Source organism: Malaya genurostris, chromosome 1, assembly GCF_030247185.1.
Source record: "Malaya genurostris strain Urasoe2022 chromosome 1, Malgen_1.1, whole genome shotgun sequence".
In the NCBI taxonomy this organism is placed as follows: Eukaryota; Metazoa; Arthropoda; class Insecta; order Diptera; family Culicidae; genus Malaya; species Malaya genurostris.
The window spans coordinates 153,285,313-153,305,784 of NC_080570.1; the positions used below are offsets into that span (position 1 = coordinate 153,285,313).

Below are 20,472 nucleotides of genomic sequence, written 5' to 3' on the forward strand. Positions count from 1 at the left end.
GCTTAGTTGACTGTAGATATCTTATCATTCCAACTTGATTGACTCATCTAATGCGACGGCACTGACCAATAGGCGTTTTACTGACTAGCTTTCAACGCAAACTAATGGGCAAATACAGAGAAAATGAAATAATATATATTTTTATATTCATCTTTTGAAATGATGATTTTTGATGCATCATAAGATTTGACTTATGATTTTCACTTCTCATTTTGCCTGAATGTTTGAATGTTGTTCTTTGCTGACCTTTAGTTTATTTTTCGTGTAGAGACGTGTGATTCGAATTACGAAACCTATGATGTATTCATATAGACTGGCTCATCTTTATCGATCTTCTTTGTGGTAAATTAGTAAATTGCATGGACTATTAGTGATCGTGCAGATTTGACTCCCGATTTGACAGGAATCATGTAGTCGTTGGGAATGTCACAAAACAACGCAACCTCAGTCCATGACTCAGAGAGAAGTTGACTCAATCGAGTTCCGATAACCTATTACATATAGAGAGAAAATCGTGTTCCGAGGTCACCGTTCAATCGGCTAGCCTTGTATTAATGCAATGTTGGCATCAAATGGATTCAAACATTACAGAAAGACTTTCAATTCCTTGCGAATGACAAACAATCGACGCGTATTAGCGGCCCTTACACGAGTCATTAAAAATGTCATTACTAAAAATTAATATCATTTTAATGAACGTGCAGTATGGTGCAGTAATGACGAGATTTCTATCAAATTTGAAATACTTCATTACTTAGTCATCATTATAAATGACAAAAATAATGCTCGTGTAAGGGCCGCTATTAACATTTTCCGATCTTACCAGTGCATTCAATATCCCATTTCTTACCAATCGTATTCGATCCTTCACTCTTCGGAACCAGTCAAATACTCCCTTGGGACGTAGTATGATATTGCACACATTTGAATATTTTTCCTATAGACACACAAAACACCAATAAAAATAGAAAAATTATTAATATCCAAACAGTTACTGTTACCCATAAGACGATTTTTTCTTGCAAAGAATTTTATCGACTGTCTTTTTTTTAACAAATTGACAAAAAGTCATTCCGCGCTACTAACGCAGAAGGCGACAGCACCCAGTCGACGCTGTTCTGTAGACCGAATGTCATCATAGGAACACGGGGAAACATGAGATAGAAACTAGCGAGCACTTAGTAATCTCACCCTTTGACGACCGTGGCTAAAAACCGTACGGTATTATTATAAAATTCCTTCTATCTTAAATAAAAGTGACTAGTTGCAAAGTGTAAAGATGATTGTTTAAAATGTGAGATGTGTTCTTCGACTTTTGTTTAAACTTGTTTGTAAACAGTACCGCTGAACTGTCATGAATGAATGCTTGTTCTTTTGTGTCGTCACGATAAAAAATCTAATGAATCTGACGAACCAAATCCAAAAACCTTTGTTTGCACACTGATCACTTCGAAGCAAATGATCACCTATTCCATCGAAAAAAGTAAGACGAAAGGTCCGCTTCATTAGAGCATCGTAGAACCATAAACTCTGACTGGTCTGAAACTACAGTTTTTCCATCATTTTTGGTACACATTTTGAGAAAATGAATCACAGATTTCTACAGATTTTTATCATTATCTGGAAAACTGAAAGATTTTTTAGATGTTTCACCAAGATTTTTACTGATTTTTATGTGGATCATGAGTCAGAGATGGGGAAAATATTTTTCATTTTGAAACGTAGATTTTATATGGCATCTCTGCCCCCAAATCTTTCTTCTCATTCCCACACGTTTCAAATATATTGCGTGATCAACTTTTTTAGACGCCTGAAGAAGCGCTTGTATAAGATAGAATCAAAAGGGTGGCATTTAAACTGGGCAAAACCCAGTGTATATGAACTGTGAGTAAAGTTTCGAATGAGCAGCTAGGCGAACGCTCGCAGGTGTCACTGGAATTGTAGTGATTAAAAAGACATGTGAATATAATGCGACTTTCACACAAGTGTGAATCATCTCACATTCCGTGAGATTCGATTCGAAACTGAGCGATGTGAATAAGATTTGAACTCCGAACCCAAATTTTGGAACTGAACATAATTCAATTCCCGAGTTTAGTTTCAGAATTTACTTTCTATAAACTCATTTTTAGAATTGAATTCCTTGTTTCAGTTTCCGAAATCATTTTCATAGTTCAGGTTCGGAATTCAGAACCTGCCTGCAGGAATTGAATTCTGAGCTTGGGTTCTGGAACTAGATTTTGGAACTGAATTCAGTTCCTGAATTCAGGTTCAGAATTCAAGTTTAGAATACAATTCTATAATTAAGGAAAATTAGGTTCAGTTACAGAATACTAGTATTAAATTCTAATCTGGATCCTGAACCCGAATTTCGAAGCTGAATTCAGAGCCAGTTACAGGTTTTGAATTTAATTCCAGTTCCTGAATATCCAGAATTCAGGTTCTCGTGTAGATGGATAAATGATGACAATGCAGCAGTTGTAAATATCGGATAATTTTTGTTTTAATCGACTCGTTCTAGCACCTTTAAATCTAAGACAAGACCTGACATCTGGGGGGGCTGCTTTTGTTCCAAAATGGACCAGTTTCTGATTGGCTGATTTTGATGTTGCCACCTGCACATTGTGAAAAGAAAAAACTTTTGCAGGATACGCGAGCAATGATGTCAAGTATAAAGAAAATCAGAAAACATATTTATTAGAATGTATAATTTTATCTCATCAAAATTTTCGGAGAATGTTTCACAATTTTTTCAATCTCATTGGTAATAAATGTTTATAGTGGCAGGACTGTGTAATTAAAATAGGCATCAAGCCGTTTTTCTTTTTAGTGAATTAAAGGTAACCAAAAAATATTTGTTAAATTAGTGTAAACTCGAAAGTGTGTTGAGTTTCACGAGAAGAATGAACTGTTGCGTTCCACACTGTGATCGCATTAAGCATTTCTATCCAAACCTGACTTCTTCCGGTTTCCAAAAGATCCGGTAATACGTCAATAAAGGATTCGATTTTGCGTTCAACAAGAGATATTTCGTGTTTTGTCATCAAAGCTCAATTAATTGTTTTTAAGCATTAATATATAATAAAGAAATGCATTCACCAAAACATGTTTTATGTTTGTTTCAAATCAAAAACCTAAAGTCTAAAAATTTATATGTAATATTTTTTTCCTAGCATAGTTATTAAAAAATCTGTAATTATGGCTACACTGTAGCCGATACGTTGGTATTTATTCCACAGGGTGAAAATGACGAGAAGGATGATTCGGAAGGAAGAATAAGAAGCCAGTTGTCAGGTCTTGTCTTAGCTTTAAATAATCTCAAAGCACCATGCAGCGTTCTCTTACACTAAGGCTGTGAACCATTTCGCGGTTAATTTAAACTTTTGGTTAAAATCTGACACTCTAGCGGTTAATTTGATGTTGTCAGTCACGTACCCAAAGCGGGGGCCCGAGGCACAGACTAACAGATATGACAGTATGAGTAAATTCTTATGAAAATAATTTTTCGAGATGCACTAGTTCCACCTATATTGTACTGCGCGAACTATTTACCATCGGTACACCCCTTGTGTTACGTAAAAGTTTTTTTACTAGTTGGTTTTCCCTCGTTTGTCAACACCGATCAGCTGCTTGCAGGGATGCCTGATTTCATTAAAATTTCTGAAAATGAATCGTCACAATAAATCATTGGATTACGTTGATAATATATTTAACTTTTTCGCGATGTTGGAAGGTAACCATTTATTTGACTCAACATTGTTCATCTATACTATTTTTTATTGTGTTGGTAGTTTTCACCCGAAATTAAGTGGCGGCAGACCAGAAGCAAGTGAATATTGTAACAAAACGGGTTCGATTTTGTATTGCGTTGGAGGATGAGAAGTAGGCATAATTCTGTATATAGTTTTGGCAATATGTATTAAATCTGTATACTGCATGAAATTCGCATGGACGTATACAAATCAATACATTACAGGTAATTCTGCATGAATGGCAACTCTGTTGGTAAATGAAAAAAATAAACACAGTATAGATAACAGACAGGATGTTTTTGATAGAGTAACGTGGCGCCATCATGACACATGTGAGTACTGTCCCAAATAAAGGAATATTCGAAATGACCGTTAAAATGATTGAAGAATCTAATTTGAGTGTCCTGTCTGTTAGTCTAAGCCCGAGAGGCCCTGGCACCTCCCGAAATCAAAAACACATATATAATTATTTAGAAGGTCTCAGACATATGTTACAGAAATAACAAGACAGTAAACGTAAAGAAATGTAATACAATAACAGTTCCAGTGGAAAAGTTTAAAGTGTCTATTAAAAACACTTATAAAAGGGAAACTGAGAATTCGGTACATCAGCAATCTACAGTAACATTATTTTTTATCTTTGGGTCCCTCCCGAAACGAAATCCTGGGTACGGGCCTGGATGTTGTAAAAAATAACTCTGCTCGAGAGCATGGTTATTTTATCTTTTGGTTAAAATCTGACACTCTTACAATGAAAATTCTAATTTTAATTCTTTAGTTGAAATTGTTTCTAGTGAAAAATAAACCCTAATAACTTTCCGTCCGTCAAATTTTGAAATATGCCGCAGTTTTAGACAAAATAACCACTCAACTGTCAGATTTCAACCAAATGTTAAAATTGACCAAGAAATGGTTCACAACCTAAGTGCGAACTTCTACAAAAAAAAACAACAATTATAACATGTTTGTTGTATCGCTTTACTATCGTTTATTCAGTGCTTTTTGTGTGGTAGTCTATGTTTGTCGTGAATAAGTCATATTTCAGTAGAGATGCACAATTCTGACAATTCTGGAAGCGTTAATTTTTTTTAAATTCACACAAACAATCAACGAACGATTATTGATAATCGAAAATGAGAATGAAGCATGTCAGCTTTTTTCGTATTCACGTCCTCTAGTTATGTCTCTGACATTACCCATCCGTCTTTTTTGTTTTGTTAAAATTCTGGATTTAAGTGGATTTTAGGATTTCAAAAAAAAAAAGCTCTCTTCAATTTACGATTGTGTTTTTCGGATTGGAATATTTGTCACAAAAACTAGTAAGAAAATGAGAACCAGTCCTGGCTAACGAAATATAATAAAATGTTTATCAGCAGCAGCCGGCAAAAATCGGGAAGAAAATGCGACTTTTTGTCTTGGTTGACCGGAACTTTCAGAACACTGTACAATATGTCAAGTCCACCAGAAATTATCCACGAACGATATGTGTTGAGAGCAAATGGACATAGTGATATGAAATTATTTTCTGTCTATAAGTAAACAAAATCTTTGTGTAGTCTTATGTTTGAAAAAAAAAACAAGTACCTCAATCCATTCGATGAGCTCTTCAAGATTTTTTCCGTGTGCCTAAAAAAAGAAACTTACTGAAAATTATAATAACTGTTTGAAAGGTAGTTTTCACGAAAATTACTATTTACAGAAGTGCAGTTATTGGATTGTAATTTTCTCATAAGGACGACGATTTTTACCGTATTCGCAACTATTAAAATTTATCATGTGGATTGTATTTTAAAAATTCTGAATTAAAAACTTGCTTAGAAATGATATTTCGGTAAAAATTTGCTAATTTTTGTAGAATAAAACATCGTTTATTTCCAATGATTACCGTAAATACTATTTCGTGGAAAACATTATTCAACTAATTTTTGCTTAGTACTTACTTTCACACCCGCTGGCGCTTCGATCGGCGATCGGGTGGGCCTGCGAATTCACGCGATAGTTAGGAACCATACAACAGTAGTTTGAGAAATATTTCAATTCGAGCGCGCTCTTTTTGTGTTTGCTTGCCGGTGTGTGCTCTGTTTTGATTGCTCTCACAATAATACATCGCGAAAATTCAAGTTGGGTTCCAATTAGTGTTTGAATTTGAATCATTTTCGGTGTACTGATTATAGTTAAATCATGGCACAAAGGTCAATTTTGTACGTAATAGACACCAGTAGCTCAACAGCATAATTTGGCTAATTCTTTGAATTTTTACAGATCGTTTTTCTCGAAGGCGAACAACAAAAAGGATGACCCGATCTCTGACACTCGAGACGAATCAGAGAGAAAGGAGGAAGGCGCTGTCGAAGGCAACAACAATACGGTTAGGTACAAACACCTCTGCCAGAGTGCGTTATTTATTGAAAAATTCGTGGTTATTGCGAAATAACATGTTCTCTAGTAGATTTCTGCTTATTGCTCGTGTTAGTTTCGGTAGCGTCCGGGAAGTGTCGATTCGCGTGAAGCGAATTGAGCAGCTGTCCCGAAACGCACTACCGACAGTCGTACCCATCGGTAATTCTTATTTGTATTATTCCATTCGTGTATTCGCTTCCACTAGTCCTGGTATTGGTAAAAAGGATAAAAGGCCCGCAGTGACGGACGACGAAGATAGTCCGGTTAAGAAGAAAACAAGCCGCAAATCGGTGGCGGCCTTCGAGTCATCGCCATCGCCATCTCCGCAAAAACAACAACGTGATGGCAGTTCGGCTGCTAGTGCACCGAAACGACCTCGTATCGCATCTTCCAGCAGTGAGGATGGGGAAACCGCCAACAACAAAGCAAGGTAAATTTTTGATGGAATTGCCGGTATTTGTCGGGAAGGATTTAGATCCGTTTTTTTTTCAGTGCACAACCTACGGAACAGGTGAAAACGGAAGTGAAGAAGGAAATTTCACCTAAGAAAAGTCCCACGATAGAAAAGAAAGCCAAAAAGTCGAGTTCAAAAGAGAAGACTCCGAAAGGATCATCAAAAAAGAAAAATTCTAAAGATGAGAAAAAAGATGCAGCTGATGAGGGTTCTAAAATCAAAAAGGAAATCGAGACACCGAAAAAAGAAAAGAACGAGTCACCGAAAAAAGAGAAGACCTCCGAGGATACCAAGGATAAGGCATCCAACGTAATGAGTTTCTTTACTAGTACGAACAAAGACGTGGGTTCGTCATCGGGGAATGCCCCGAAAGCGGAAGGGGGAACCGATTACAATCCAGGGAAGAAAAACTATCATCCAATCAATGATGCCTTCTGGAAGCAGGGTGAGAAAATACCGTACCTTGCACTGGCACGAACGTTTGAAATTATCGAGGAAACTAGCGGCCGTCTGAAGATGACGGAAACGCTAAGCAACTTCTTCCGATCGGTGATTCTACTCAGCCCGAAAGATTTGCTTGCTTGTGTTTACCTCAGTTTGAACCAGTTGGCTCCTGCCTACGAAGGGGTTGAGCTGGGTATAGCCGAACACACGCTCATGAAAGCGATAGCTCAAAGTACGGGACGGAGTTTGAGTCAGATAAAAACGGATGCTCAACATACGGGCGATCTGGGATTGGTTGCTGAGCAGTCCAAAAGCAGCCAGCGTATGATGTTCCGTCCGGCACCGCACACCATCGACGGGGTGTTTGGGAAATTGAAGGAAATTGCCAAAATGACCGGTACCGCTTCGATGGCCAAGAAGATGGACAAGATTCAGTCCATGTTTGTCGCGTGTCGTCACTCGGAGGCACGTTTCATTATTCGTTCGCTGGCGGGAAAGCTTCGAATTGGACTGGCCGAGCAATCGCTGCTGCAAGCTCTAGCCCAGGCATGTGCCATGACACCGCCCAATCAAAGTGACAGCAAAGAACCCCTGGTAAATGCTCTGAGTAAGTGCAGTGAAGCCACGGCCAAAGCCAAGGTAGATGAAATAGCGCTTACTCTCAAAACGGTGTACTGTCAGTGCCCAAATTACAACAAAATCATTCCGGTTTTGCTCGAGCACGGCATCGACCGTCTGCTAGAGCACTGTCCAATGATTCCGGGAACGCCACTGAAACCTATGCTGGCTCATCCGACCAAGGGTGTGCAGGAGGTGCTGGAGCGGTTCGATGGAATTGATTTTACCTGTGAGTGGAAGTATGACGGCGAGCGGGCTCAGATTCACCTGCTGGAGGATGGCGGAGTCAATATCTACAGTCGCAACCAGGAAAACAATACCAGCAAATATCCGGACATCATTGCCCGGTTGGATCGCACCCGAACGGAATCGGTGACCAGTGCCATTCTGGATTGTGAAGCGGTCGCCTGGGATCAAGAGAACAAGCAGATTCTACCGTTCCAGATATTGAGCACCCGGAAGCGGAAGGATGCCAGTGAGGCCGACATCAAAGTGCAGGTCTGTGTATTCATGTTCGATTTGCTGTACCTGAACGGAACGCCACTGGTGGAACGACCGTTTCTCGAGCGTCGTGAGCTGCTCTACAAACATTTTCGCGAGATCGAGGGTGAGTGGACGTACGCCACCCGACTGGACACGAACGATGTGGACGAAGTGCAACGCTTTTTGGATGAAGCAGTGAAGGGTAACTGTGAAGGGTTGATGGTGAAAACACTGCAGAAGGAAGCTACCTATGAGATTGCGAAGCGTTCCCGGAATTGGTTGAAACTGAAGAAAGACTACCTGACGGGTGTCGGTGATTCGTTGGATCTGGTGGTTATCGGTGGCTATAAGGGAAAGGGCAAACGGACCGGCACCTATGGCGGTTTTTTGTTGGCATGCTACGACGAAGACAACGAAGAATATCAAAGTATTTGCAAAATCGGAACGGGATTTTCCGACGAGGACCTACAGCAGCATACGGACTTTCTGAAGGGACAGATCATTCCGCGTGCTAAAAGCTACTACCGCTACGATGCATCACACGAACCGGACGATTGGTTTGAACCGGCCCAGGTTTGGGAGGTGCTGTGCGCTGATCTTTCTCTGAGTCCGGTTCATCGGGCCGCTGCCGGAATCATCGACGGCGAAAAAGGAATTTCACTTCGTTTTCCTCGATTTATCCGGATTCGCGATGACAAAACCGTTACGGATTCAACCTCGGCCAAACAGGTAGCCGACATGTATCTTAATCAGGATCAGATAAAAAATCGACAAGGTCAACAGCGGGATGTCGAAGAGGACTTTTATTGACAAGGTACATTGGTTTCATTTGATAATTTATGTTTACAAGTTCGAATATAATTTTAATCTACTTATCGTGAAGCAAAAAAATAACCAAGCTTAGTATCATTCAGTGCCGAAAAATCCGAACAGAAATTAGCTTTGGTACAGATGAGCAATGTTTGCCCAAATGTAGTTGGAATTATCTTCCTGGGAAGTATTCTCCGGTCCCCATGTATCCGGTCTAGGGTACGGATTGTGTCGATCCAGATAGTAGTTGCTTGGAGCGTGCATCACAAACTCCATACAGCTCAGCTTCCGTGGTAAATCCTCTTCCGGTCCGATCAGGTAAGTGGCCGGATCGAATCGTTCGTTCGGCGGCGGACTGGACGTTGACGGCAGTAACCAGGTAATGTAGGCTGATTTCTCACAATACGAATCTATCTGGAGACCGTGAATCTGTGCGTAGTAAACATTATCTTTGGCGTCCATCATAGAAACGATATCCCCTATCTGGTAGTAAATGTTCTACAAAAAAAAAACCTTTCCATTATGTCCACAAGCAAATTTCTCCAGAAAAACAACTTACATTATGAAACAACGTATCCACGGTTCGCGTAGTTACCGTGATAGCGGGAGCTTTCATGGGATTCTTTTTGAAGATGAATCTTCTCGAGCGGCCCGACTTGTTACCGTTTCCTCCTGCTCCACTGGCGCCACCCTTTCTTGCATTACGTACATTCTTCCTCAGCTTTCTTGGACTCAGTGAAGGTATTGGTTTCTCCTTGCTATCGGCATTGGATTCCTTCTCATCTTTATCGTCCACCGCTTCTTCCTTCACTTCGTCAGTTGGCAATTCTTCCGTTTTCACATCTTCTTTTGTTTCCACTTCGGTTTTGATTTCACTCGGAGAACCTGGCGCTGCAGTTTCGGTCTCCGTGGGAACCGGTTCCTTTATCGGCTCTGCTTGTATGGCTTTTAGTTCATTTTCAAGCTCGAGCTGTTCTTTTTCGTGCTTTTCGTGACACTCCGCGCACAGTACGGTACCCTTTTCAATCGTAAACCACTTCTCCGCGGCAACGGTCTGGCAATGATTACACTTGAGGGCTAATTTTGGTCCCATTGGCGACAATTTGAGACTAGTTTTGAGCAGAAGCGTTTAAGAAAACCGAGATCAACCGAGGTCCGAGAAAAGATGCTATTTCTATGTAAACATTCGATTGTATTCTGGAAATGACAGGAAGATACTACTCACAGCGCCACATGCAGCAAGCATTGAAACTAAAGTGTGAACTATCCCTTACAAGACGTTTCGATAGACGTCTGCCCACATTATCAGATTCGAATGAATTCTGAAACCCTTCCGAATCGATGAGAAATTTTCATTTGCAATTCCATGTGGAAATCATAGTGGATTCTTGATAAATTCCAACTCCAGTGCAACAACCGCCCACATTATCGAAATGACGGAATGAGCAATGAATTCTTAATCGACTGTTCGTTTCTGGGTGCTCGATCAACCCGATTGATGATAAAGACAGTCCCAGAAAGTATGGACGCAACCAAAAACCGCTGCCATTTCCCAATGGTTCAGAATCTGTAAATTTTTATGGCTGCGTCCAGTTGTTTACACTCTTCTCTAACCACTTGTGCAGTTTTTTATTCGTTTTCATTAGTTTGTTTCGAAAAGCGTGGACTTTCAGCATAACTGCATAATCATGGACGACGAAACCTACGTGAAACTCGATTACAAATCCTTGCCGGGGCCACGATATTATACGCTGCGAGAAGGGCAAGTGTTAAACCAGTCCGAGACATCGATTGAAGTAGAAAAATTTGGTAAGAAAGCTATGGTCTGACAAGCAATTTGTAGCTGCGGTAAGATTTCGAAACCCTTCATCACCACTGCTTCAATGAACAGCGAAATATACATCAAGGAATGTTTACAAAAACGACTTCTACCCATGATTCGAAGCCACAAGGATCCTGTTGTCTTCTGGGCAGAATTTGCTTCTTGCCACTAATCGAAATCAACGGTAGAATGGTATACTACCAAAAATGTCACTAATTATATACAGCGAAATCAAAGTGCGTCCATGCTTTCTGGGACAGTATTTATAAGTTTCAATGCATTTTCGCTAATTTTATCAATGTTTTAGTGTAAAAGTTAGGCGAATTTCAACAGTTTATGCTAGAATTCTTAGAAGAACTAATTATTTACTAATTCTGTATATACGAAAAACTTGAAGATTTTAATTTTTATATTAAATTATTTTTATTAGGAAATAAACTGAAAATCAGCACGAAAACCTGCAAAATCAGGAAAGAATAAGAAGAAAACTATTTGAAAATTCAGTCCGCATCTTCTCACTTAATGCCGATTGATTACCGAACGAACCGGTTGGAGGCGATAATGTGGGTAAGAAGTAAGAAGAACTTGTAGATAATGTTAGAGGCATGGCCGTGAGATTGACGTAGGACTGCTGTCGACAAGGGACAGATCACTTTAAAAAATGCACATTTATGTTGGTATATTGTTCTCGTAAATCATCCATTTCAAGTAAAATCTCATAAGTTCTTTGTAAAGTGCATTGGATTCTGAAAAGAATCGAAGGTCATCATTTCTCCAACTTCAACACAGTTGATAATTATTTCCTCGAGCAAAATTCCGAACAACTCGGTTGCCTCTCGTTTGGAAAACGGCACCCAAAGTAAATCTGCACTTGCTTGTGTGCCCTTCCCTACAGGGCTAACGTTCTGGCACCCATGAAGTTCGATGTTGTTTGTATTAGTGACGATACTTATTCGGATTGAAAACCGATATTATAAAATCAAATAATGAGGAAAACCAATTAATTACTTGCTTGATTCTATGTGGAGACACTGAAAATGGCTAGGAACTAATTGATTTGACCGTAATTGCGGATTTTAACATTATCATTTATGGCCCTTCAGAACTGTCGATTTGTATATGTATATGAAAAATTAACATAATACATCAAAAGTTTAAAAGAGCGGTTCACGCGGCTACAGAAATAGCAACGTATATAATTTTAAGGTTGATTACTTCATTTCGGATTATCATTTTAATTTTTTTTGCCGATTGAATGTATTTTTTTTTTCGGTTACTCGCACGCAAACTGAATGGTATAATCGCGGGATTCATCTTAGGATTTCAGAAGGTGGTATTTTCTACGATACCGAACACAGTTCATTTGTCTCGAATGCAAAGCAACCACTTTTCTCTCTCTTCTTCTTCAATCCAACAGCTGGAATACGCAATCGCTTAAACTGCTCATAGTGCAGGTTGAAACTGAATCAATTTTGGTTAAGAGCTTTCTTTTTACGTGATATCGTTTGTAGCAAATGGGCGATCCCAACAGCCGCAATAGCAAATAGAAATATATAGAATTTTGATGTCCATTACTTTATTTCGAATTTGCATATTTCAGTGAAAGAAAGTATTAAAATGCTGTACGGCATTCATTTCTGGCTTTCAGAAGGACCAAATTGTGGAATTCTCTACGAAATTATACACTGTTTGGAACAGTTTTCAGCACAAAGCCTATCAAATTATTCCAGATTTTCACTAAATTGATAATTTTTACCTTCGACTTGAAAAGAAAGTAATCTTAATAGTTCTTTAGAGAACATTTAGAGCTATTAGAACGGCTGATTTTGTATAATGTTCCCCATCGTTGTCCACTATTCGTTTTCTTTTTCTCCAATGCGAACGACCACTAGCTGGATGATGCAATCGCGCTTGATTGAAGTGAAACTCACACTGCGAATGTCCAACAGCTGATATGCTCACAGAAGAACTAGTTGTTGTTTTTCTGCGTTGAAGCTTGAGGAACGGAACCTCATATTCGCCACCATTGAGTGAAGCAGCAATCGAATAATCGAATCGGTGTGGTTCTTTTTTCTTGACGTAGATGACGGTCTGTGTTTATAGGATTTTCGTAGACTGAAGCTAGCAAACGTGCAACAGGTTGATTTTTATGTTTGTTGTTCGGACCTATCATTCCACAGTTTCAACAATGTTTTCTTAATAAATGTAGTATTAACAACATTCTTATATCTTTTTCCATTCGTTTCGTGAAAGAATGAGAAAAAATGCTCAATCAGAGAAAATGTTATTAAGAATTTCAATCTGGAATAATTACGTCAAAAATGAAAGTAACCTTAAATGATATATATAGCAAAAAGGCTAGCACCGCTTGCGTTTGTGTTTGCGTACGAGTGACTTTATCAATGGTCGAATTTGTTTGCTTGTTAAGTTGTAACTTGTAGCAAAAAAAAATTGAGAAAACCTAATATAAAAACCAGGTTCGAAGCTGACTCGATTTTCAGTTCAACAACTTTGAAACTACGTTCGAAACTAGTTTCAAACAAACGGTTTGACAGCAGTTAAGGTGGAAACTGAGTTAGGTTTGGCATAAAGCGAAAACGACATATGTATAATAGAAAATAAGTGTGTATTTACAATGTTTATATCTTTCTCTAATCAGACTACCCCTCACCGAAAAGAATGTATGAATTGTTGTGAAAGTAAATTTTGAGGAAATACCGAAGTCGGAACAAGTTCCTTGTTTCGCAAAAAACAAATGGAAAGTGAAGTTGACATACAGAATCTTTGTCGCCTTTGTGGCGAAGGAAAATCACGGTTGCACAACATCGACGTTCTCGAAAAGGATAAAAAATATCCGCTTGGAAAAATTTTCGCTGACATTCTCCGGATAGAGGTATAGGAAGTTTGGCAGTAGGATATTTAATCATAAATTGTTTTTATTTCTGTCATATAGCGAAAATCCGGCGATGGTCTGCCTAAAAGAATTTGTAAACCTTGCACCTCCACGGTCCTTCAGGTTTACAAAATTGTTGAACAATTCCGAGACACTGATGTACGACTTCGTGAACATTTGCAGAGTATTATCGAAAGTGAGAAGGTTGACATAAAACCGACTTCTTTGGTAGAAATCGATGATAGTCATATGTAAGTACTATTCGATTCAATAACATAAGTCAAAAATTACTCTACCTTCCACGCTAGGGAGGATGAACTAGTCATCGAGCCTCCTGAGATTAAAAAAGAGGTATCGGAAAATTTAGAGCAAAACAACGAAGATAAAGGTACCGGAGATGTGGGTCCAACTCGGGAAAGAATAAATTCTCCAGTTGAAAAAAGGAAATCCTCAAAGAAATTAGATAAAAATACACCTCGAAAAAAGAAGCGCCCCCTGAGACTACGTCTTAGTCGCCGAGATTTGAAACATCCGGGTCGGCCTCGTTTGAATGATTTTAAATGCTACATCTGTAAAAGCGAATCGTTAGGATCGGGGCAAGCTCTGCTTACTCATTTGCATTCCCACTCCGACCTGTTACCATACACATGTACGGATTGCGTGATGGAAACGGTAGTCATTGAGGGTGTCACGACGTTGAATATTCATAGGCGTATGCACGAAAACCCTTACAAATGTAACCACTGCGATCGACGGTACACGACGGAAGGTAATTTAACTTTACACGTGCAAAATTTTCATCTTGCGCAAAGTGCTCGCTGTCCTTCCACTTGCGAAATATGTGGAAGAGTTTACTCTTCCAAACATGCTCTGAAAATGCATCAAATGATTCACGTCCATCCGATGACTTGTGAACAGTGCGGAAAGGCTTTTTCCCATCCGAACAAACTTAGACGGCACATTGAAATAGCTCACGAAGGATTCAAGCGGTACCACTGTCAATATTGTCCTAAAACGCTACGTTCGCTGGACGGCATTCAATTTCACGTTGAAAGCAAACATTCGGGAATACAACTAAAATGCTCGTATTGCTCCAGAAAGTAAGCTAACCTGTTAGGTTGTGCATTTTTTTTCATCTCAATCGCTTTACAGATGCAGTTCCAAGCTGATGCTTCGAAGTCACGAGAAGAAACACGAAGACGATCCCAATTACAAAGCTCCGCAAAGCTGGAAGGAGTACTACGTACAGCTGGACGGTGCCGAGGAAGGTTTCTGTCTGTGCAAAATATGCGGCGTAAAGGTGAAGGCCATCGCTTGGCACATGAGAAGTGCACACTTTCAGACGGACTACAACTGCGAAATATGCGGAGCGGTTTTTAAAAAAAAGCAAACCTACGACGGACACATTCAGGCTCACATCTTTGGCAAAGAATTCCGGTGCATCATATGCGGTAGAGGATTTTCCACCAAAGACCTGCTGCTGACCCACCTCAAAACGAAGAAACACCGGGATGACCCGATGGCACAGGATTTGGAGTGGCTGGATGATCTGGCGGAGGAAATCAAAGAAAAACGAAAAAGTATTTCGATTGAATCGGTACCGGACGGAAATTCCGGTTCGGGTTCATGTTGATTCGATAAAAAAGAAATATCTCCGAGCAGGGTGAGTAAGAAGGAAACGTAGCGAGGTGTCCGTTTCATTCATTGAGTGGCAATTCGGAAAAGAGGTTTCTGATTCAAGCTCTGATGAACACTGACACGAAATCGACCCAATCGAAATGTTTACCTAACAAAAGGTGATAGTGGAGAATAGAAAAACAGAATGGCACTGTAGAAGAGTAAGATTTCATGCAGGTTTTCCACATATGGGAAGTTGCAATAGACGTGGATACACGTATTTTTAAGTTAAAATTTGTACTTTCAGCATAAGGAGTAGATTTATAGCATTTCAAATACGGTAATAACGCGAAAAAGGAAGGCTTTTTAAAATCTGAAAAGTGCTTGGTTCATTACTTTGATCCATAGACTGAAAGTTCAAAATCGTGCAAATTTTAGTTTTTTCAAATTTATAACATTCCCAACCAGTAATGAGCAATGAATATTATTTCTTTTAACATTCGTTTAGCGCTTATCGGTCAGCACGTTTAATCGTAGCAAACATTGCGAGCCGATAGGGCCGTGATAGCTCCGTAGAGTATAGTGAACAAATGAGCTAAATTCTGTGAGCGAAGCATAAATCGCTACACATTCCATATCGTACTGAAACTTTTGAAGATAGTTTTTTTAAGTTCTGTATCTTTTGTGCATGTTACAAATATAATATTTATTTTTTTGTTATAATTTTTCTTTAAATACTTTATTAGTACTACTACTATCGTTATTATTTTTATACTAATAAATTTTTTGCCAGGTACTTTCTTTTATTTTTGTTTTTTGCTTCTTGTGATCCAAACAAAATTTAAATTCTTTACAAATTGATTGATATGATACCGGATATGATAGATGAAAGTTCAGTTGAATTTCAGTGATTTCCGTTTTGCATCGACTACCTTTGAGCAGGTTTGGTCTTTGCCAAAAAATACCCTTGAAATAAGCAAACGATCGCTGACATGAAAAGTTTCATTCATTCCAATTAAGACGCTCGAAGCAACCGGGCACTAGAAATATATTCACCCTTATTCTGAATAACTACGTATTGATTTTTCGATCGAACGTGGTTGGATCGAATCCTAGCTACCTTTGATTTTGCTAGCGTTATCGGGAATACTAGAGTGCCTATAACCAGAGTGACGACATCTCATCCGTAATTTTGGCAACAATTCAAAATATTCCATTAGCTGTACATTGCATTGACAGGTCGTTTGCTCGTTTGGAACTGGGAGCTGTCATTCCAAACGAACAGCTGTCGCCACTCTGATTATAGTCACTCTAGGGAATACAAATGAAATACAGTCGTAAAATCGATACGACGATATTTATAATAAGGGCGATTGTTCTCTACGTTACCAGTTTTTATCCTTTATTCCGACCGGTCATTTCATAAGGTTATGGGCTCTTCAGTGAAAGACGGTGCTGGAATCACACAGCTGAACGGAAGCACTTCTGACTTGACAGAAACTTAGTTTTATCCTTCCGCTCAACGAAAATGGTTGTGTATACGCTTGAGGAACGCGTGAAAATAGTGCAGTTTTACTTTGAAAATCATGGTAATGTTGCGGCATGTGTGCGCCAAAAAATCATCTTCTCGGATGAGGCACATTTTCATCTCGGCGGGTATGTTAGTAAGCAAAATTGTCGCATCTGGGGGACGGAAAACCCGGACGTTATCATGGAGAAGCCGATGCATCCTCAGAGAGCGACGGTTTGGTGCGGATTTTGGTCTGGCGGCATCATTGGGCCATTTTTCTTCGAAAATGAGGCAGGAGCCGCCGCCACGGCCAATGGCGAGCGCTACCGCGCCATAATTAGCGATTTCTTCTTCCCGTTACTTGAAGAGTAAGACTTGGACACCATTTGGTTCCAACGAGACGGCGATCCGTGCCACACAACCAACGCTACGATCGATACGAGCTGTGATTTGACGCCGTTAGACTATTATCTTTGGGGGGCTGTCAAAGATAAGTGTTATGTGGACAAGCCAGAGACAATTCAAGCCTTGAAGAACAACATTCGTGCAGCCATAGCTGAAATAAAGCTGCATACAATCGAAAATGTACTAAAAAACTGGACCGATCGTATATCGTACTGCAAGGACAGCCGAGACAGCCATTTGAATGAAATTATATTCCACAATTAACAGGAAGGATCTTACTTTAATATGAAAAAATAAATTTTGAAATCGGATGAACCGTTTGTGTTTTATTGCATGTTTAAAACAAAAGTTACATGGCGGACCCTTTATGAAAACTGGCGGTTTCGAGTTAAGCTCTTTCTGGAAGCTACAAGAAACAAGTTCTTGAAGATGGACTGAAAAGCGAAAGCGTAGTCGGCAACGAGTGCCTGGGAATCGTCTGGGAAAAAGAAAAAGCTCAAGCAAGGGTGGAAGGTGTTGGAAGACACTTTTGCAAAGAAATCTGTGGAAATTTGTACTATGTCCTGAAGCAGTGAAGTCGTTGAAGTGTGAATGGGTTTTCCGTATCACGGAAAATGAACGTGGAAACGTGATTAGGCGCCAAAGCGAGACTGGTCGTGAAAGTGTACCTACAGGACCCTAATATTGACTATGAAGAAACGTCTGCGCCGGTTTTGAAAGTGTCTACCATTTGGAGTTCAACAGGGCTGTACATTCCACCAAATGGATGTTAGGACGACGTTTCTGCATGACGAGCTGCGTGAGGAAATCTGCATGGATATTCCTGTGGACATGAAAACTCCTCCTAGAACGGTATGTCGTTTACAGAAATCGTTGTACGAGCTAAAGCAGTCTCCTCGCTGCTGGAACGATAAGTTCAACAATGGCACTTTGAAACTGGGATTCGTGCGATCTAAACACGACTACTGTCTATACACTTGGTGCAGTAAAGATGGAGCTGATGCGATTTATCTTGTGCTGTATGTAGACGGTCTGATGATATCCGGTCGAAAACTCGAAACAGTTTTGGCTTTGATTAAAAAGCTGCCTGACGTTTTTGCGATGACGGATTGCGGCAAAATGAAAGCATTTTCTGGGCATCAAGATGAGCTACGATCAATGAGGCTTGACAGACTGTAACTCGTCAACGATCCCTACGGAGAAGAACATAAAACTGGAATCAACGAATGGGCGAGCCCATTATGAAACCATATCGTGAACTTCTGGGAAGTCTCATGTACATTATGATGTCGACTCGACCTGATATCTGCTACCAGGTTGGGTCCTGGCGAACCCCATTGGACCGCGTTGAAGCGGATTGTCCGTTACCTTAAAGGTACCACGGACTTGGCGTTGAAAAAGTCTGGAGTGCAATTTTGTTCGAGACCATGTACTCTCTGGAAGATTGTCGATTGAATCCATAAAAGTACGAATAATCAGTTGGAGAACTGCGAAAGAAGCTGGGAGTAAGCAATCGAGAGGGGATGTAAGCGTATTTGGAGAAACTGTGCCTTGCTCATACGGCCATTTCAAAAATCAATCGAGATATGTCAAAACTTGAGTAAAATTCACTCTAGCTATAAGTTCTCTCGCACTTGATCATATATTAGAGTAAACGAGTGTTCGAACATTTTAGCGTTGTGCTGCTCAGTGCGTTGCCATTCTCAAAACATCATCAAAATCAAAGTACATTCAGGCGGAGTAGATAGCTTTTTGGAAGAAAACATTGTTCACCTTCTCATAACACCATGTTGCTCGATAATGATAGTAATTACATTTAGCAATAAACTAAAGTTTACCAGAATATAAATATTACCTTGCACATCCAGAACATAATTCTCAAGTATCATTTGAATTTCATCATTAGCTGCGAATTGACTAATACCGTTTTCGCTTATTGATCAGAGCAGTCCGAGATGTGACCCAGAGTCGCCCAAACAACTTTTGAGATGTTTGTTTTAGCAACCTGGGGTCGCTCTAGATCGGACTCCAATCGCGTAGTTTCGCTCTGAAAATTTTCTCGGGTCGCATTACGCATTATGCATTCATGCGAGTTTGTTTATTTTTTCTTTTTTCATGAGTTGTTGTTCAGGGCGCGTACTACGTGTTCGTTTTACTCGGAGTCAGAGTCACCCGCGTGTAGGTTCTAAAACGAAAACGGTATAAGCAAAATCGAGCCCCTTATCGAAATGTTAGATTAATTACAAGAAATGTATTTGGTTATTGTTCTGAGCAAAGCAGCATTCCATTGAAAATGAAATATCACAGGTTTATGTAAGAATTGGTCGTTTATATTATTTTCCCTTTGAGAACAACACAAAGTTGTAGGACATAAATAAAAGCCAATTTCGTCATTTTTTTTTTGATTTCATGCAGTAGGGTAACAGAGGTATTTTGGTCACTTCATATATTTCGGCCCACCTTTGGCACAAACTTTAGGGATTTAACCGATGTTAAGTAACCCATGTTGCATCAATTTGAAGCTAATCACATTCAATTACCTATTGCGGAAGGCTTTTTCAAAGATATTCCAATATTTGGTGGATATTTTAACAAAGTGGGCAAAAATAAAATAAATTCTAAAGTTGGCCAAAATACCTCTGTTACCCTATTTCATTTTTACTATTTTTTTTATAACTTTCGTAGTGTTCCAAGAATATTTTAGAAGTCATCCATCCATGAAGTATTTTAAAAACTCTCAATTTCGGATATTCGGTCTTACCAACTAGTGTAACATTTCATTTTTCCACGTGTGACTGAATAAGTACTGAATAAGGGTTAACTAACACGTGTTACGGTATATGGAAAATATTTTAATTAATAATTTTAATAACGTTTTATTGATTTTTCCGAAGATGAATCTGTTCAGCCATATTTAAATTTAAATGAAAAAGAATCTTGCTCAATGCCTGCTGTTATTGAATTACTGTAAGAAAGAAAGGACTACCATTTCGTAAACAAATTTAATACATACCATATTTTCCAGTGAACTAATAAAATATTATTAAAACGACATTCATAATGATCAAATAAGCTGTTGGTGTATCGGGTAAATATTTGTGAGCCTAGCAAATATAAATTTATAACATTTACTTCCAAGTGTGTATTATTTAATTTGAGAAACCTCAACTTCAGTTCGAATGCGCCTTTAGATGACTTTAATTCAACTTGGTAGTTAGAGTGGTTATGGGAAGTTTACATTTGCGGACAGAGTTTCCATTTTGC

At 39.3% G+C, this 20,472-nt stretch overlaps 3 protein-coding genes across 4 annotated transcripts; 2 read left to right on the forward strand and 1 right to left on the reverse strand.

The window, feature by feature from the left end:
- Positions 1–5,827: 5,827 nt before the first annotated feature.
- Positions 5,828–9,045, forward strand: LOC131426225 (DNA ligase 1). Of its 2 annotated transcripts, XM_058588802.1 has the most exons (4): positions 5,828–5,953; positions 6,015–6,125; positions 6,358–6,582; positions 6,645–9,045. In XM_058588802.1, exons 1-4 carry the CDS (start codon positions 5,934–5,936, stop codon positions 8,959–8,961), a joined length of 2,673 nt encoding a protein of 890 aa, XP_058444785.1. In that variant the 5' UTR covers positions 5,828–5,933; the 3' UTR covers positions 8,962–9,045. The 2 variants fall into 2 exon arrangements, with proteins under 2 accessions (XP_058444785.1, XP_058444784.1); XM_058588801.1 differs by lacking the exons at positions 5,828–5,953; positions 6,015–6,125 and having other exon boundaries at positions 6,158–6,582.
- LOC131426226 (GATA zinc finger domain-containing protein 1) lies at positions 8,971–10,151 on the reverse strand. The gene is made up of 2 exons (XM_058588803.1): positions 9,521–10,151; positions 8,971–9,459 (listed from the first exon to the last, which is right to left on the reverse strand). Exons 1-2 carry the CDS (start codon positions 10,052–10,054, stop codon positions 9,088–9,090), a joined length of 906 nt encoding a protein of 301 aa, XP_058444786.1. The 5' UTR covers positions 10,055–10,151; the 3' UTR covers positions 8,971–9,087.
- Positions 10,152–13,453: 3,302 nt separating this feature from the next.
- On the forward strand, positions 13,454–20,339 carry LOC131426227 (zinc finger protein draculin-like). The gene is made up of 4 exons (XM_058588804.1): positions 13,454–13,676; positions 13,737–13,927; positions 13,985–14,776; positions 14,829–20,339. The coding sequence occupies exons 1-4, from the start codon at positions 13,539–13,541 to the stop codon at positions 15,307–15,309; spliced, it is 1,602 nt and encodes a 533-aa protein (XP_058444787.1). The 5' UTR covers positions 13,454–13,538; the 3' UTR covers positions 15,310–20,339.
- The last annotated feature ends 133 nt before the right edge of the window (positions 20,340–20,472 follow it).

Excerpts from the sequence above, each read along its gene's own strand:
- LOC131426227 (XM_058588804.1), top strand. The coding sequence starts at position 13,539 with ATGGAAAGTGAAGTTGACATACAGAATCTTTGTCGCCTTTGTGGCGAA. Across the intron at positions 13,677-13,736 it reads CTGACATTCTCCGGATAGAG|CGAAAATCCGGCGATGGTCT; the intron begins GTATAGGAAGTT and ends TCTGTCATATAG. Across the intron at positions 13,928-13,984 it reads GAAATCGATGATAGTCATAT|GGAGGATGAACTAGTCATCG; the intron begins GTAAGTACTATT and ends CTTCCACGCTAG.
- LOC131426225 (XM_058588801.1), top strand. The coding sequence starts at position 6,188 with ATGTTCTCTAGTAGATTTCTGCTTATTGCTCGTGTTAGTTTCGGTAGC. Across the intron at positions 6,583-6,644 it reads ACCGCCAACAACAAAGCAAG|TGCACAACCTACGGAACAGG; the intron begins GTAAATTTTTGA and ends TTTTTTTTTCAG.
- LOC131426226 (XM_058588803.1), bottom strand. The coding sequence starts at position 10,054 with ATGGGACCAAAATTAGCCCTCAAGTGTAATCATTGCCAGACCGTTGCC. Across the intron at positions 9,460-9,520 it reads TGGATACGTTGTTTCATAAT|AACATTTACTACCAGATAGG; the intron begins GTAAGTTGTTTT and ends TTTTTTTTGTAG.